We start from the raw sequence: 19,373 nt of genomic DNA on the forward strand, positions 1-19,373 counted from the left end.
TGCACTGTTTAGATTGTTAGAAAACTATCACTGACAGTGTCCTGACATTAACATTATGATTTCTGAAACAGTTCTATAGCTGGCCTTGCTCTAGAGTATATCAGAACAAGGAAATAAAGAAGAAAAAGAATTTATGCTAGTGGCATTAGCACAGATTTAAAAACTGACTGTCCTGAAGTACTTCAAAACACCATAAAAGTTAAGAAGGTTTATACAAAATAAGTAATTTCCTTCTTTCCAAACATAAAGGGTAAATGCAAAAGTCTGTACTTAATAATGCTATATTAGAAAAATAGAAAAATTTAAGCTATCTTTCTATACTGCCTTAAATGCATACTATAACTGGTTTATAATAAAATACATTGAAATAAATACGAGAAATTTTATTCAATTCAGAATAGAAAGTCACAATGTAATACCAAAGAAAGTTATTGGTGTTTTATAGTTGTAACATCAAAATATGGAAAAGAAACAAAGTTTAAAAGAAAGAATGAAAACAAACAAAAAAAAACGTTAACTCACATTCCCAAGTAGTGTTCTTATTTATAAAGACATACTAATTATTTCTCATGAATTAAAAATTTCCTAGAAATTCTTCTCTTTCAGTGTGTTTAATTTGAAACTCTAAAATGTACTGAGTGAAAGTATTAAGAACTTTTAACTTGATTAAAATGAAGATTTTGTGTTCTCTTACCTCTGTCTGCTGTTCTGGCAATTTCATATTGTCAAATATTCTGAAAACAATTCTAAATAAATCTTGCCACCAGTGTTTTTCATAAGTGTGGCCATATGTTTTCATTATTTCAAACATTACTGTTAAACCCCTAAAATGACAAAACATGATTAGGAAACCTATAATACAAAAAAACCCACCCTCTTCCTAAGATAGTTTTCTCTAACACAAAACTATTAAAATCAGAAAGTTTAAAACTGGTCTTTAACATATGATATTGGATTTTATGAAATTTAAGTTGTAAAACAATAGGATTCCTTAGGATACATCATGCAGGGAAAAAACCTGAAAGGCCCTGGCTGTACATTTCTTTTTTATATTACTTCCACCCCTCCCCATTCCACAGTGCTTGAAACTTATCTTTCCTAAAATAAAACATTAAATTGTTTTTTTTTCCATGTTACTCTTTGCTGGCAAAATTTAAGTATTCTTTCAGTTTAGAAATGGTTTTTGTTTCCAAAAATCTGATGGTCAGCCACAACAAAAATTTCTTTGAAATTTTTGTTCCATAAGGAAGGACTGTACATTCTAGCTTACTTGCTGCTATGCTTGCTCTCCATGGCCTAGAACACATCTGGTACCTAGTAGGTTCTCAATAAATATCTGTAATACGAATGTTGTAAAATGACATGTATGTTCAGTCCTACAGCAAATTCACAACATTCATATCTGATCCCTAAGACACCTACTGTGTTACACATGTAGTGGTACACACTGTATAAGAAACTTTGGGAAAGATACAATCTTCCACAGGAAAACAGACCCCTGTGATGCTAGACTTATAGGTCCCTCCTTACACTCTAACAAGACTCCCTCTGTCTCCATCTGCTGAGACTGAAGTCCATTTCCTTCCCTTCAAGGTTACCACCTCCCATGACTAAGGTGGGTAAGAAGATGTGGGCCATCCTGATTTTCTTCCCCCAGGCTCCAAAGTAAACACAGAAATCAATAGCATCCAAGAACTTTTACTGCTTATGTTTTTAGAAACTTATATTTTAAAAAATAATATTTTATAGTAGCTGGTGTAGGAAGAAAGAATATCTAGGATTCTAGGTTAATTACTTTATCCTAAATCTACAGAACTATGAGAGAATCAAATGAGAATGAATATAAAAGTTCTTTATAATTACAAACTTTGGATTATTTATTTCCTAAGAATTTGTTATAAATAAAGCTATAAAAATAAAAAGTTTCTTAGGCCATAACTCAAATTTAACACCTTGGTGAGTGTGGCTCTGATGTAAGGGGAAGGAGAGATATATTCTTTTATTGAATTTCTATAATTTGGTACAATTTTGAACAATATTGAACTATCTTTATAATTTCTTTAAAAATCTGATAAAGATACATGTACAATAATTAATGATTCTTCCTAAAAAGAAGGTCAAATATCTAAAAGGGATTTTGTTTAATAGAAAGTTGTACTCATGATGGGCTTAAAGATTTGTTGAGATATTAAGACATAAAAGTTGGCCATTTCAATTTAGGAAAAACTGTACTCATATAACACATTTTAAAATCATGTTACTACATTATGCTAATATACCTTTAAAATCTGTCTAATAATTACTATATTTGATAAAACAATTTATATATAGTCTTTAACTGTGAACTTGTGTTCACATAAGAAAGGTTAAAGTCAAAATAAATCCTTCAAAACTCAAATTTCAAATACTGATTGTTACCTGGTTCTTACATCTAATTTGCATCTATTGATGATACAGGATAACTCAAAGAGAATTGGGAACCATCCTCTCACCCACACCCTGTCTTCAGGCGCCACATTCATATCATCACTTGTGTATTCCTTGAAAGCCTTCAGTAAGAAAGATAGGATTATTAAAGGCAAAACAAAATACCTTCATATTCAGCACATTATTTCTCAAGAAAAAAATTTAAATGCTCTACCAATCAAAAGTGAGCAATTTAATAAACAATAATTTATAAAAAGATGAAGACTATAGTTGTCTATAAAGAACACTGTGCTAAAATCCAAAAATTGGCTTTACCTTCAGCTGTCAGTAGTTCTCTACATTATTAGCCTGGCTTATTCAGGTCCCATTTTTATTATTTAAATAATTATAATAACACACAGCTATATTAACTACCTTGGGAAGGTATGAAGGTCAAATGTGTTGATGTATGTACATAGTACTAAGCAATCCAAAGGTGCATGTTTTTTTTTGTACACTGTAAAAACTTATTGCCAAGTCTATGAAGTATCATTTCCTTTATGCTTATAAAGATCGATTCAGATATGCAAGTTAACACTGGCAGCCAGATTATCAATTCAACCTTTAATTAAGAGATTAAGTCTATACATTCTTCAGTTAACCTAATAGTTGACTTCAACTTGAGGTTGTTAACTTTAGTGCTGCTGAACACAGGCAGACAACTAGAACTACAGGAAATGACACTTTTTGAAAGTCCTCTGGGCTAAGTTTCCTTATCTACATAGGGTATAACTCAACCTGTGCCACATAAAGTTTTTATAACAAGTGAATACATATGAAAGAAAAATACTAACATCTTCTATAATGGTAAACAACCATTAATCTTCATAGTTCAGAATTACGCTCAAACTGTTTTGAGGTTCACTGAAAAATAAATGCTTCATATACCCTCAATTCCCAAGCAAATTAAGATTTTTTAATTGGAAATAAGTACTCAGGAAAATTCTGTTTACTAAATGATGCTATACCTGAGGTCTATCAGACACATATTTTGCACAATGGCGAATAAGTCGAATTGCTTCCATACTTGTGTCTGGGAAAGCTGCATTGCACGCAAATTCAGATAAACACTTTACTGCGTCTTGGAAAGAATCAATGGTGGCTGGAAAGTGTTTTTCAAATACAAGCGCTAAAACAGGAAAAAAATACCAAAATGACTATAAATTTTCAATAATTTCTAATTATCCCCAATATACATCAACCTCTAAATGCACTACAAACTTCTTATGTTGGCTTTGATGTCCAAATACAGAATTCAAATCTGTGTCTACCACTTGCCTGTCCTCAGTAGGGAGGTAAGTGAAACATGACATTTTGTTTACATTATTAGCATGGCACCTAATTAAGTGATTGGAACAGAGTAGTACTGAATCAATTTTGTTAAATAAATATACCAAATTACTAAGCTGATCTCTGCTTCTTGACCTATAAAATAGAGATAATACCTACAAGGATAGTTATTAAGCACTACATAAAATATTGTAAGTTAAGTGCTTCAGAATAATATTTAATTCAAGCCAACATTAAAATGATAGTTAACAATGATGTTGTAATTCTGGTGTTGACAATGGTCATCATTATTACCTTCTATACAGGGTTAACTTATATTCTTAAGTATTTCAGTACCCCTGAAAGTCAAAGGAGGTTGTACAATGTAGTAGTCAAAAACAAGTTTCCATCACTTACTAGTTCTATGACCTTAGACAAATTATAACTCCTCTGGGCCTGAGTTTCCTAATCTATTTTAAAAAGTGAGGAGGGGGCTAAAGATACTTAAAGAGCTTTGAAGATTAAAGAAAATACATGGAAAAGTGCTTACAGTTCATGCCATGCAGCAAATCCTTAATGAAAGTTCACTATAAAAATGAACTATTAAGGCTGGGGTTGTGGCTCAGTGGTATAGTGCTTGTGAGGCACTGGGTTCAATCCTCAGTACCACATTAAATAAATAAATAACATGCACTAATAGAGATTTTTTAAAAAGTGAACTATTTGTTTATTCTGGTTCTGTAGGCAAGATTTGCTAAACATTAATCTTAACTGTACTGGAATTAGGTTTTTCTTTCTTTCTGAATACATTAGGCTTTTCTTTCTTTCTTGAGCACAGTTTAAAGAATACTCACTGACAATATGCCCTGTTGTTTGAAATGCAAGTTCCACTATGCTTTCATCTTGATCAGACGCAGCTAGATGAAATACAGAGAATATGTTCTTCCACCCAGACCGAATATTAGCAGCTTGAGAATTAACCATCTGTGCTATACACCGTACAACCATATCTCGAATTGTTGGAGACCTAAAATATTAATGTAATTGCTTGGATATGCATACAAACAAAACACACACGAGTCCCTCCCCCCTTCTGTTTTCCCCCTACTATAGGAAATAGAAAGGTTTTTCTGGTATGGAGCAATTCCACAAACATAATACCTGTTCCGTTTCATTATATGTTCAAAAGGTCTTAAGAAATCCTTCTGAAATCTGAAATTTGCAAGCTCCCCTTTCTCTAAAAACTTCATTGACAATTGCCTCAAAGAGTCCACTGCAAAAATAGCTACATCTTCATTAGGATTGCAGCCAACCTGTATTGGCAACAAAAAAGCAAGATGTCAGTGGTGAAAATCTATAAATCTTTTTCCTTTATTTGCCTTAGAAAAATTACAAAGTTAGCAGCATAAGTAGATAAATCCTAAGTCTCCATAAAGGCACTAGGTATAGTAAAAATTATTTCAACAAGAAAATAGATATTTTAAATAAATCCTAAAAACCTTGAGCAATCATTTCTTAAAAAAAAAAAAGAATAGGACTCAAAGGGTTTTCTGAGCTTAATTATGAAAAAGTAATAGGCAACTGTGGGAAAGGAAAAGAGTCTCAATTTTAAACAAAGAAAAATATTACAAATATAAACAAATGCTATAATTATTCAAATACCTTATTAAAATGATCTCCAATAACTTCCCAAATCCGAGACCACTGCAATCTTATTCTTCCCATATTGTAGTATGATATTTCTACTATTTTTTGTAGACTAAACATTCTCGGGTGTGTAGTAGAAAGTAATTCATCCATTGACACAGCACAGAGCCAACGGACAAAATCCACTATAACATAAATGCATATATATTTTTTTAATTCAACTTAAAAACTTTTTTTTAGGTAAAGGGCTTGTTTGTAAATAGAATACACATACTTACCAATAGCATTTCCATCTAGCCTTGTAGACCCTGTGAATATTCTGGGGAAAATAAAATAAGTTTTAAAAATTAATAAAGTTTTACCCCTGTTATGTCAATTCAAAAGTTAAGTGGCCTAGGTATTTGCCATTTTTATCTGTTTTAGAGAAAAAAAAAATCAGGTAGTCAAATGAACATTTCTCATCAGTTAAATAACAATAGCAGTTTAAATGTTTTTTCCCTCCCATGTCCAAATGTGTCATTTTGCCAATGTTACTAGAGTACATACATATACTTGTAATTTTATTAGATTTACAAATATCATATAGGTATGTGATGAGATTCTAAGAAAAAGATTCATTTGTGAGACAAATGAACTAGTACACTATGAAATAAAGAATTTTTCATTTTACCTGATTTATCTACTAGCATTAATAAAGTTCTTTAAAAAAATGCTGGGTATATGGTGACGCACACCAATTATCCCAGCTACTTAGGAGGCTGAGACAGGAGGATCCCAAATTTGAAGCCAGCCTCAGCAACTTAGTGAGACTGTCTTAAAATAAAAAGGTCTGAGTATGTAGCTCAGCAGTCAAGTGCCCCTGGTTTCAATCCCCAATACTGGGGGAAAGGGGGAAAAAGTGTGTGTGTGTGTGTGTGCGCGCGCGCGCACACGCTTGTACACGCACATATACACATGTATATGCATACATTTATAAATACATATACTTTATTGTTATAATATACATTTGATTAGAAAATCCATTTATGGTTAGAAGTGGTTTGAGATAAACCTGCAAACAGTCTTATTTTAAACAAGGGGCTTGGTCACTTTCCTTAGGACATTGATATGCTTAAACTATGCTACCCAGCTTTGCCCAGTTTTCTTTGCTGACTTCTTTTTTTGTGTTTCAATTTCATAAAAAATTTCAGCATTAACATATTAGTCCTTTTTCCTTCTAAAATCTGTATTCTTTCCCATATTCTGAGTTTATAAGCAAGGGTTTAATGTGACTAAACCTTCACAGGTTGGATAATATTCCTCAATTTAAAATGTACACAATATAATTTGCATGACAAAAAGGAAACCTTAAAGGCAGAAGCAGGTCAAATATTAAGCTTAAAAATAACAGTAATAATAATAATAGCTACCAATAATAAAGTGGGTACTATTCTAGTGCTAATACACACACATTTATTTAATTAATAAAAATAACTCTGTGAAGTATTATTATATTTTATAAACACAGAAACTGAGACAAAAAGATATTTAATAATTTCCCCAAAGTCACAGAACTAGTTAAAAGCTAGAGTCAAAATTCAAACCAAGACAGGCTTAACTCCAGAGTCTACCCTCTTAATCACTTCTCTATACTGCCTCATACTTACCTGAACAAAACATGAATTAAGTGATTTTTTTTTAACTTCAATGTCCCTGAATGTTTGTCTATATATCCAGACAATAATTAACAAAAACAAGGCAGGAAACTCAAAAGCTGAGCTCTTTTGAAAGGAATGTCTTAGATATTCTATATTCTTCCGTAGAATGAATCAATAATACAAAAATCTGGCAGAAGAAACAACATGGGGGAAAATCAAGAGTAAACAGGTCCCACTTCATCTAGTGGTTGGAATAAACCCAGAAATTAAAAAATATATAAAGCCTACAAAGCTCCCACATGAGCAAAAATGAAAACCGCTAGACTGAACTATACAGCTATGATCAGCTGATTTCTTTCCAACTATAGGTATTCCCATGGAAGGCAAAGGCTATAAACAAACCACACACCAGAGTCAAAATTAAATAGTAAAGAAGAAATGACAGGAAAAGACACAAAAGAAACAAGAAAGGATTTACTTTTAACTGTGAAGAAAGCAATGGCAAAGTGTAGAAGGAAAAGAACAGAAGCAGAGATGGAGATTATATGCAACCACAGGGAAAGGAAGCAACAAACTCCGAAGGTGGTGAAATGGTGGAGAACAGGTCAAGGACAGAGAACTACCATCAGCAGTCAGACATGTTCTGGAGACTTGGGGTAATGGTGGAAGGCAGGGGAGCATGCATCCTGGGTAGGGGCATTCAAATTCCTACTCACTTTGGTAGCATCTGAGGGGTCACTCTATTTCTAGCAATGCTCCACTAAAGTTAAGCCATATGGGAGGGCACAGCAGTCTGTGGAGGCATTTAAAGTTAAGCCTTAATATACTAAGGCAGGAGAACAGAGCTAGGTTTCACAAAGTCAGTCTATGAAATGGATACTCAAAAGGACAAAGTATAAAAGTCTTGCTTGCTAATATTAAAAGACATGCCCTAAAAAGCATGAGGAGGGGGAAAAGACTGGTAACCTCACTGCTTTATCCATATCATAATACCAATTGCCCCCCAACCCCTGCCAAAAAAATGGTTGGCAAAATTTCTGCAAAAAATAAATTTTAAAACTGTATGTAACACACAAACAGCTTGAATTACCATACTTGTAAAAGGTTTTTTACAGTGAAATATCAGAGATAACATTTACTTTTTATATTTAACTGAAAGCTGTTTATGAGCTATCTCAGGTGCAATGTGCTGCACATATTTTCTAGTAGGTGAGACAATGTTCCAAAGTATGAGGTGTGCCAGTGTAAGGCTAGCTCTGGTTATGTTTAAAAAAACAATAATAAAACAAAAACCCTGGTGCTAAGTAACACCTTTAGCTCTTTAGAAGTAAATCATTTTTGCACAAAATCTATCCCTTATACAATTTAGTAATACTTATCAATTAATTCCAGTCTAACAATACTTAGAAAATTATACCCTATCAAATGCCACAGGGTCAGGTACTAGATGAGAGTGTCTAATGGGGTCCTAAAGTTTTATTTTTTTTCAATGATGGGGATTGAACTTGAGCATCCTAGCAAGCGCTCTACCACTGAGTTACATCCCAAGCCCCTAATCTCCTAAATTCTTAATGGTAAAAGATTTCTAATACAAAAGTAGAGAGTTGGAAAATTTTATCATCTTAAAAGTTTTCATGGAATCGCATTTTTTTTCAGTTGGTTAAGAAACAAGCCATGAAGAATTAAACATAGAAGAATTTTTATTTTTTTCTTGTTTACTTTCTATATTTGTGATAACAGATTACAGTACTCAGAACAACAAGCCTAAGAGGACACACACAAAAAAAGACTTTGTTTGCTGGCCAAAACCAGAATTCTCCTGGAGGATGTCTGTCTACTGTCTTAACTATAGTGTTATCTCAATGAGTTAGGTTATGGGCTAGAGTTGGAATACAGCATGAAAATACAACATATTAAGAAAGAAAATCAGAAGAAATTTAATAAGAAAGTGAAATACATCACACAAGATTACAATCTTACACTAAATCAGAGTTAGTAACTTCTAATGTTTTCATTGTAAGCTAAATTTTAAATATTAAGGTTTTGTATAAAATAGGACATTAGATTTCTATTTGCAGAAGTATCTAGTGATGATGAGCTTGAGATGACAAAGTACTAAGAGAACTGTGCAAAGTTTTCCCTGAAATAGCAGACATTCTTGAAACAGATATGTAATGTGCTCAAGTTAGTGACATATCCTTATATAACAGAACAGTGGATAGTAGGACAAACTAAAATGAGGTATGGTCATAAAAGGTATATTATGGGAAAAGAAGTAGAAGGTAAAATGTTAAATCTTTCCCAAACAGATTGATACAATGCCTAAACAAAGTCTTTTGAAGACAGTAAAGATGATTCTCTAGAAGGCAAGAAAAATCACTGGAAGATAGCCTTGTAGCAGAAGGGCAACTATTACACAACTATGAAGTTGTACACAAAGGCAGAAAGGCAGACAAGAGTCAGGCTGCCTGATAGGCAGAGACAGGCTCCACCCGAATAAAATAGTTATCACAATAATCAAGATAAGACTAGCCTGGTTATTGGCAAGTTATTTAAATGTCTTCTGTCCCAGTTTCCTCATTTATAAATTGAGGACTCAATTTACACTCATTTTATGAGACTAGTAAAAGGATTAAGTGAAGTAATACATGTGGCAAGCCTTCATGCCATATAGTAGGCGTAAAATGATCTATAATCTTTCTTCCACCTTCTCAAGAAAAAGATAAATGATGCCCTTCTCCTATTTAAAAAAAAAAAAAAAAAAAAAACATGCACAGTAAGAATTCTTTTCAAAGAAAAAATTTCAGGAAGTGATTTCAAGGTCAGTAATTGGATACTCTAGTTGTCTAGACTTAGAGCAAAAAGTTTTATCTAAAGAAAATAAATAATAAGTTGGCATTAGACTTCAGGCTATTAAGATTATACATTTTTGAAAGTTTCCAACATAAGTGGTTAGAAAAATTAAATTTCAGTGTTATAAAATGGTGATTTTTCAATTTGGGGGGTACTGATCTGGGAAAAGCTCATCCCCCCAAAAATACTAGAAGTTACAATTTTACATGCTGGGTATTTTAAAATCTGAAGTATTCCATAGTAAAATAAACCACAGTATGTGTTTTCTTTTTAAAAACAAGCTAAAATGGGAAATACCTAATAATAATGTATATAATATATAAATTCTAAGTCCTTTCCAAAGAAGTTTACAAAAATTTCCAACAGCCCTTTCATTTTATCCATATTGCAGTTTTATATGAGATACCTAGAAAGATAAATTATACTGCATTTCAATGAATGATAAGAAGTTTTCTATAAAAAGAAATAAAATATTGATGTTCTTTTTCATCAAGTTTACCATTTCAATAATGCCCATTAATATTTATTTTAACTTAAATTTTCATACCATTTTACCTTCTTCCCATCTCATATATTATATGTACTTCATTATCTAAATCATGGCATATCATAATACAGTGTTGTTTACTTTAGTAAAAGATTTTGGCAATCACTTTTTTTTAAAATGAGCAAAATATATCTAAATGCCACAAAATTGAAATAGTACTCATCTGCAAAGGGAAGAAAATGAATACCTTACCTATCTACAGCAACAACAACACTTTGAGAACTGGTTTCTCCAATGGATTCCTGAATACTTGCTATCTGCTTCCAGTCCACATTTCCTCCGACTACCACAAATAAAAAAGAGTTGTTTCAGTTTGAAAATAATTATTTCAGTGGAAGAATACACTTACAGTTCTAAAACACATTTCTAAAATTAATTATTTTTCAAAGACTTGGGTGAACAATTCTTTTGGAGCAGTGACATAGGGCAAATATGCTTAGTGAGGTTTACAAGGTAGTATATAAGACAGAGTTTTAAGGCACAAAAGCGGAAGATTACACCAATTAGGGGCACTGTAGACTTAGATTACAAAGTTAATGACAATCAGACTTTATTTCCTTTAATGTTTATGAAATACAGCACCAATCCCAATTCCAGTGATACCTTCTGTGGATGATTCCAATTCCATATAATTAGAATTTTCCTGTCATTCAATTTCCAATCCCCTAACACTTGTTGAAAATTCTACCTGTATTTCTTTCTCTTATTCAAGAGAATCATTTATCTTTACCCCCCAAACTGATTCCAAATGTTGAACAGTGAAATAATATCCCCAGTTTTCAAATCTTAACTTTGAATATCCTTTCCCTCCTCCATCATCAATATTCAACTAGTCACTAACCTATCTTTTGATTTGTTTTAAATATTGTTTGTTTATGTCCATTACTACTTAAGAGAACTTCATAATCTCTGTGCTGGATTACTAGATTACTGAACAGTTTCCAGACTTACTTTCCTACTACTAATTATTTCCCTCTTCAGTCTCACCATCATTCTCCTGCCTGATTAATACTCCTAAATTATTACCTTTATTTTGTTTATTATTACTTACAGGATAAAGTATAAACTGTAGCCTAGTAATTAAGGCACTTTGCCTTCAATATTTTAACCAATTTGCATTTCTAGTCATGCTGTCTCTCAACTATCAAAAACTCAATTTAAGTTCTCAATGAAGGATTCCTCTTCAGTATTCTTACATGGCTCTGAACTAAGCACTTATTAAATAAGTACTACTCCAATCAGAATTATTTCCAAACAATTTCATGCAAATTATTTCAGGTATGTCAATGTTGCCTTATCACACAGATAAAAAGTTCCCTAAAGGTTAGCAATCAAGTCATATTCTTTTTTGGTTCCCTCCTACCTTATTCAATATTACATTCAAAGCAGGTAGGTGATTCACAAATGTTTGTTGATGCAACTGACCAAACACTCAATAAATGCTATTCTGAATGCAAACACATTAGTTAAGATGTCATTTAAATCAGATGAACTCAAATTCTATTCTAGTAACTGAACAGTGTGAAAAAGATAATCACACTCCTCACTAGGAAAGACAGGCATATTTATAGTAAACTTTAATATAATTTAATAATTACTTCATGGCTGAATCGAATTACAAGTGAGTTTGCTTAAAAAAAAGAACTGATTTTGAGAGGGAAAAGAAGAATATGGGGTGTTGCCTATGGAAAGTTTCCATATACAATGAAATATTGATTCAAGGTAGAAACCTAAAAGGATGACCATGTGGGAAAGAAGCAGAAGAAAAAGTAAATTAGAGTAGGTAACTATATAAAGAAATACAAGCATGTAAGGGCATGTCACGTTTCACCATAGTTGGCTGTAGCCGTAACAAGAGAATTTGGTGGGTGAGAAGGAAGAAAAAAGGTAGAAGACGAAGCTATAAAGACAGAATGTGAAGAGTTTTGACTGTCATATTTAACGTACTACCTTTGAGAACATTGGACCTCTTAGAAGACTGATGTACTTCAATCTATTTTCCAAAAAATAACTCCAATAGTATTTAGAGAACACTGAAATGGGAAGTGATACTGGAATTAGGGAGATAAATTAAGAGTTTATTTGTATAACACAAGACAGGAAAGATGAAAGTCTGAAGTAAATGACAGAGAATTGGGTGGTAGGGAAACAGTGTCAAGGAACACTAGGAGCACATAATACATTATAGGTATATAATGGAAGAAAAATCTATGAAAGAAACATGATGCCAATCATCACATAACTTGCTTTGTGTATCAAATGAAATGTCCTTTCTAGAGCTTTCAATACTTTTATATTTAATACAATATAATTATTATTAAAACTATTTAAAGGAATTAAAGAATATATAAATGACTAGGAATTCAAAGTATCCATTTCTCAAATATATGAAATCTTTCCAAATAATTATATGACAGTACTACAGGCAAACAGTTCTAATTTTACCAAAAAATTACTCAAAAGCAAACCTATTTAGGCTAAGTACTGAAGATGTATGTGCTATGAGTATTGTTTAGACACTTATGAGAGATCAAGCCATGGCATTTTCATATATTAGTGTATCTTAAAAAAAACAGAATAAACATGATTCAAATTTTAAAATTAAGTCAGGCACTGTGGCACATACTTGTAATCCAAGCTACTTGGGAGGCTAAGGCAGGAGGATCAGAAGTTTGAAGCCAGCCTCTACAGTAACCCTGTCTCAAAATAAAAATAGAAAGTGCTGGGGATGTAGCTCAGTGGTACAGCACTCCTGGCTTCAATCCATAGTACTGTGGAAAAAAATTATAGACACTATGTATTTTTAAAAATGGTAAGCTTCAAGTTTCCAAAAAGAGAAAGTACACACTTTCATCACAGTTGGAAAAATATATACACCCACTTCTCCATATCCACGGTGGTTACCATATCCATGAATTCAATCAACTATGGAATGAAAATATTTGGGGGGAGCAAGGCACACTGGGATTACTGTCTGTAATCCCAGCAACTTGGAAAGCTTAAGTAGGAAAAACTCAAATTCAAAGCTAGCCTCAGCAACTTAGTGAGACTCTGTTTCAAAATAAAAAATAAAAAGGACTTGGGGATGTGGGTCAGTGGTTTAAAAAAAAAAAAAGGAAAGAAAGAAAAATATTTTTGGGAAAAAGTGTATCTATAACAGAACATATAGGGAGTTTATGTTGTTACTTTTCTTATTCCCTAAGCAATATAGTGTAACAACTATTCACAGACCATTTACAATGCCTTAGGTTTGCAAGTAATCTAGGGATGATTTAAGATATACATGAGGATGTATACAGACTATATGAAAATATTACACTATTTTATATAAGGGACTTTTATATAAGGGACTTGAGTGTGTATTTTAATATGCTTAAGGGAACCAATTCCACATGGATACAGAAAGACTATATTCAATCCTGTCAACTTGGTTACCTGGATATGGGTGCATGGATACTGCTGTTAAAGAAGAATATTAGTTTTCAACTGGCTTGATTGTGCTGCATCATCTTCTAGCTTAAATTCTAACTACATCAGCTGGTTCAGGAAAGCGTCTGCTATCAAAGTAGGTGGGCAAAGAGGGATGGGGTAGAGATCTGCCATGTGAGTTGGTTGGTAACTAATGAGATAGCCAATGTGGGCCAAGCCAACAGGCTAGTAGTTCCCCCCAAGGGTATAACTAAAAAATGAGAGCCCAATAAACTAAAGGCGAGTGGAAAATGGAGCAGATAAAACAGAAAAGTAGATAGCACAAGAGAAAACATTTATGTTTCTTTAGAGTATGAGACAGTGACTGGTTTTGGGAGTGGGCCTGAAGCCTGAACTGTTTTTCATTTCTAATTCTGAAATGTGTTTTTCCATAAATTCCCTTTTACTGAAGGGAGAAGACAAGTCATCTCATACCCTTACAATATAAGTGGCACAACACCACCATGAACAAATTAACTAATTTCAAGTATATTAGAAAACATTATTAGAAAATACTATTATTTCTTATCTACTAAAACTTTTAGAAGATTAAAATATTCTACTAATGTTTTATTTTATGGTAACCTAATTGCCAAAACTGAGCACCAGCAATGAACACTTAATAATAACTTTTGCCTTCTCATACTCCCTATGCATTTTCAAAGCTATTCAATCCATCAGTGTACCATCACTTCCCTTGCCTGTAAATAGTTTTTATTGTCATTTATACTACCTCATGAAGTAATTAATAGTTCCAATGTTTAGAGTTGAACTTTCAGGTTATGTTAAGTCACTATGCAGGTGCTCAGGCAGTTCCAAATCCTGCAGTTGGATCATCTAGGTATCATGTAGGAAACTTAACCTCCCAGACCTCACACTACCTAGCTTCTATGGTATCAATGACAGAAAGACTGCACTGTTAATTGATGCAGTAGGATTAGCATATGGAATTAATTTTTCCTCAGTCCATTTAAAACCACAAAATGGTCCTGGTATTTACTTCTTCCCCCATGGATCCTTTTCCAGGTTTGAAATCTTTTTAGGTTGCCTAAGAACTTATCCTGCTAGCAGCAACAGGGACTTACTAAAAGATTTTAAAATGTCCAGAAATGTAAAGTTACAATGCAAAGCCTTAAAAAGGGCAAACATTCCTGGATCTTAAGCATATTCCTTACTGTTCTCTTTAAATCATGCCTCTATATTCTTGGTTGGAAGTAGGGTAGGGAGGGTGGACAGTTTCCAAAAGTCTCTAACAGCCCAATAATTATGCTAAATCCATTCATATATATTCATGTTTAATCTTAACAATCTTATGAGTTTAGTTTACAAAAGTGAAAACCCAATCTCAGAGAGACAGTTAAAGTAACATCACATTTAGTCAGATAAAAACACAGAATTTGAACCCAGAAACATAGCACTCAGGGCCAAAGGCTAAACTTTGCTTCTTCTTTGGTGGAATTCCTTCTATTTATGACTAAAAGTGTACTGTCTTTGATTTTTCTGCATCATTTTTGCTATTATTTTCTTTTGTTCTATTGGGTTAAAATTGGAAGTTCTTGGCCATACTAAGTACTAGGTGAAACTTTAGATATAAAGATACTATACTGATAAATAAAAATAAATACATTTAAAAAAATGAAAGCCTACTTAAAAAAAAGAAAAAGATTCTATATACTGGCAGAAAAATTAGGGTAGGCCTGCATAGGGCCACAGATAATTTAACTGTACCAAGTACGAGACTGAGATTAGGAATCACTTTAGTACTGCAAACCAGACCAGGCCAAAAAGACTTAGTTTCCTATATAGTCACCTTGCATAAGAGTAGATAAAATGTATTTTATCTAATTTCTCCAATTATATCTCACTGCTACAATAAAGTGATTTATAATAAAGAACGTAAAAATAATTTTTGATACTTTGTAAAAAAAATTTTTTTAAATTCTCACCTAACCCCAGACCTACAAATTCATCAGGAGCCTGATCTTTTGTCCCAGTCAGAGATCCTTCTCTGCCTCTCACTGTTCCAGAAATGTATCGAGGTTTCACTCCTGTTCCTATAAGTTGTGCCAGCTCCAATTGACTGATGCACTTCAGAATCTTCATTTCATAAAAGAAAAAGAAAATATAAATTCTGTTACAAATACACTACCAAAAATATTTAAACATATGCAGCTAGGGCCTTCAACATAGATTACATTACAAATCTTATAAAAATGTACTTATTTTAAATGTAACTTCTCACTTAACCATGTCAGTGACAGAATATTTAGCTAATGCTCATTTTATAAACCAAACTGCAAAGTTGAAAATAAAATGGTTATACCTCATGCCATGAATTTCCTAAATAATTCCCATCTGTATGAGCCACTGTGATAAGTGTTTTTATTGTGTCAATATTCTTCTGTTTCATTTCAGTAATACCAGAACTCACTGTAAGTAAGGTAAATCTTGCTAGTGCTTGAACATATGCATCTCTTTCCAGCTTAAGAAAAAACAAAAAATTTTATTTATAGGTTGTAAATACAGCAGATTGACTCATCTCTAATGCCTTACTGACAAGCCATTTTTTAGTTTTTACAAATCACATATCATAATTTACACACAATGCCACAAAATAATTTAAAATGATAAAACAAAAAAAGTATAAATTTCTCAAATTCAAAAGCAATACAGACATCAATTCAAGCTGAGATTTTGGTGGTAACAAAGGAATTCATACAGTAAAAAAAAATATTTATTGAGTACTTTGTTTTAAGTAGATTAGCAAAATCCTGGTTTATAAATTTGCTCATTTTCTCCCTCTACAGATAAATTGTGCTTTGTTATATACTAAGCCAAAACATTTACAATTAAATATGAAGTGTGCTTAAGTAAAAAGAATACAGAAAATTTTGGGTTGAAATTTATTCTCAGATATAGCATATACAAAAACAGAACTGGTTCCCTTAAAGATAACTTGTTCATAAGCTTAAGTCATAATATAAAAATAAATACATGGATAATGTAAACTATGATTCACTAAGTGTAAACAAATAACATGTTTAAACAATTACTCTAATACATAGAAATTCAGTCTTGAAAACTTTTTATATAGGTAATATTCTTTAGAGAAACAAAATGTAATTAAAGATAAAAATTTTAGAAACATCAGTGTAGAACCACCCTTTCCATTAGAAAGTCTCCAAAAATTAAACATGAAGATTCAATTAATTCTTCCACAAATTTGAAATTAGTTGGTAATAAGTTAGATATTAAAATATATTGTGAACTGAACTACAACAACAACAGCACAAATAATCAATGTTTTCCAGACTAACTCATGAAGGCAAAATTCTGCATTACCTGAATGCTGAAAATGCATGCAATTCTGATTGCACATCTTATCCCTTCTAGGCAAAGAGAGGCTACTTCGGTATCATCACAATCTTGCAGACCCACACTAAATGCAGCCAGAAAAGGTGTCCAAGCCAACTAGCAAAATTAAAAATTTTAAAAATTAAACAAGCTAAAAGTTAAAAATGGCATAATTACCTAGAATGCCTTCTTAGAGAAAGGAGGGAAAAGTATAAAATGCTGCCTGAGCTTAAGTGGGAAAGCAAGATCACAAAATCAGTAGATAACCTTAGACATATTTTAAGAATAGCATCTATAAAATTATTCATATCAATAAAAATGGAAATGAATAGTGAATATTCATAAAAATATTAGTTTACCCGACTTCAGAAATCATCTCTCTTTGCAAGCTTTGATCCTAGTGAAAATTCAGACTCTTTTATTTCCAATAAAATCCTTTTAATCATTTTCCAACTTCCAACAAATTATATTATTCTCTTTTCTTTAAACCTGTTACCTGGACATCATTTAGCTTAATTTTTTAAATGTTTTACACTGAGACAGTGATACCTCTGGCTCCTAGTTAGACAATATTAAAAAAAAAAAAGTTTAATAAAATCTTTCCTCATTACAGGTTGTAGAAGATAACAAATACTAAAATTAAATCTCAAAACTCTGAATACCTAATAAAACTATAATATAAAACCAAGAAGGGTTATTTTTTGACTATGGAAAATCCTAATACCAAAACATATACTTTGAGGGCAGGGGTGGTAGCTCAGCGGTAGAGTGCTTGCCTAACATGTGTGAGGCGCTGGGTTTGATCTTCAGCACCACATTAAATAAACAAACAAACAAGCAAACAAAGGTATTGTGCTCATCTACAACAAAAAAATTTAAAAACTACACATACACTTTGAAATATCTGATGTAAAAGTATTCACTGCTTTTAGTAAGTCATCAAGAAGCAAAAATCACTGCGTTTCCTCCCTACCTTGATAAAAGTCATTCAAAAAGCAGCAGAAGCAGCAGCAGCAAAACTATCCATATAGCCATGAAGATGAAAAATATTTTTGTCAGTGTTCTAAATAAATGACAACTGGAATTTTTTAAAAGTCTATGACGTTTTATCATTCTAAGAAAAAATAGTTACTCAAGAGCTTTGCTTCTAAACTTCAGAAAATTTAGAATTAAAAGCGTACAATCTTTCAACAAACATAATCCACAGTTCTTGCTCATCTTTGCTCTGCCACTTAATATCTTCAAACCTCATATTTCTTTTTCTTATAATACTTGAAGATGTCACCACAGAGAGATGCTATGAAAAGCATATAAGGTGTAGTTCTTATAAACTTATTAACTAAAGCCAGTGGAAAAAAATGTTCAACTCCACTGGGAATCAAAAAAAATGATTATAAAATTACACCTAAATAATATTCTGCTTCAGTGAAACTGCCTGTTTATAACTGTAAACCTTTATGAAATATAATTTTCAATGCATTTAAAAATTATTTAAAATGTTTATATCCACTGAACATGGGGGCACACACCTGTAATCCCAGCTACTTGGGAGACTGAGGCAGGAGGATTGTATTCAAGGCCAGCCTCAGTAACTCAGTGAGATCTTGTCTCAAAACAAAAATAAGAGGGGCTGGGAATGTAGCTCAATGGTAAAATGCCCCTCCCCAAATGATTATTACCCTTAAATTCCTAGAATGATATTATCAGTCAGTCCTTCTCCTTAGCCAATGCTTATTTATTTATTAAAATATTTTTTTAGTTGTCAATGGACTTAATTTTATTTATTCATATGTGGTGCTAAGAATCAAACCCAGTGCCTCACATATACTAGACAAGTGCTCTACCACTGAGCCACAACCTCAGCCCACCAATGCTTATTTATTGAGCAATAACCACAAGCTAGGAGCTATGCTTATACTGGAAAAAGTGAACATAGTCTCTTGTCTAATAAACACAAACACACACACATAAAAATATATGTATATATATGCTGTACATATGTATAAATCATCAAACTATTATAAATATAATGAAAGAAATGGAGAGCATGTTATAATAAAAAGGAAACTACTTAGAAAAAAGAACAAACATTCTAGACAAAGGACATACCTTGTATGAATACCCTGAAAAGA

General features: G+C 32.3%; 1 protein-coding gene across 3 annotated transcripts in view; it reads right to left on the minus strand.

The window, feature by feature from the left end:
- Positions 1–19,373, minus strand: part of Arfgef1 (ARF guanine nucleotide exchange factor 1) — a 107,760-nt gene that overhangs the window by 16,067 nt on the left and 72,320 nt on the right. For 2 of the 3 annotated variants that reach the window (XM_026407756.2, XM_077801425.1), the window contains exons 20-30: positions 17,230–17,358; positions 16,211–16,369; positions 15,834–15,984; positions 10,612–10,702; positions 5,661–5,701; positions 5,398–5,567; positions 4,897–5,048; positions 4,590–4,762; positions 3,435–3,595; positions 2,419–2,549; positions 695–824 (exon numbers count right to left, since the gene is read on the minus strand). In XM_026407756.2, the coding sequence (XP_026263541.2) occupies positions 695–824; positions 2,419–2,549; positions 3,435–3,595; positions 4,590–4,762; positions 4,897–5,048; positions 5,398–5,567; positions 5,661–5,701; positions 10,612–10,702; positions 15,834–15,984; positions 16,211–16,369; positions 17,230–17,358 (1,488 nt within the window). The remainder of the gene's footprint in view (positions 1–694; positions 825–2,418; positions 2,550–3,434; positions 3,596–4,589; positions 4,763–4,896; positions 5,049–5,397; positions 5,568–5,660; positions 5,702–10,611; positions 10,703–15,833; positions 15,985–16,210; positions 16,370–17,229; positions 17,359–19,373) is intronic. The other variant, XM_026407757.2, reaches the window with a different exon arrangement.

Source organism: Urocitellus parryii, chromosome 7 (genome assembly GCF_045843805.1).
Source record: "Urocitellus parryii isolate mUroPar1 chromosome 7, mUroPar1.hap1, whole genome shotgun sequence".
Lineage (NCBI taxonomy): Eukaryota > Metazoa > Chordata > Mammalia > Rodentia > Sciuridae > Urocitellus > Urocitellus parryii.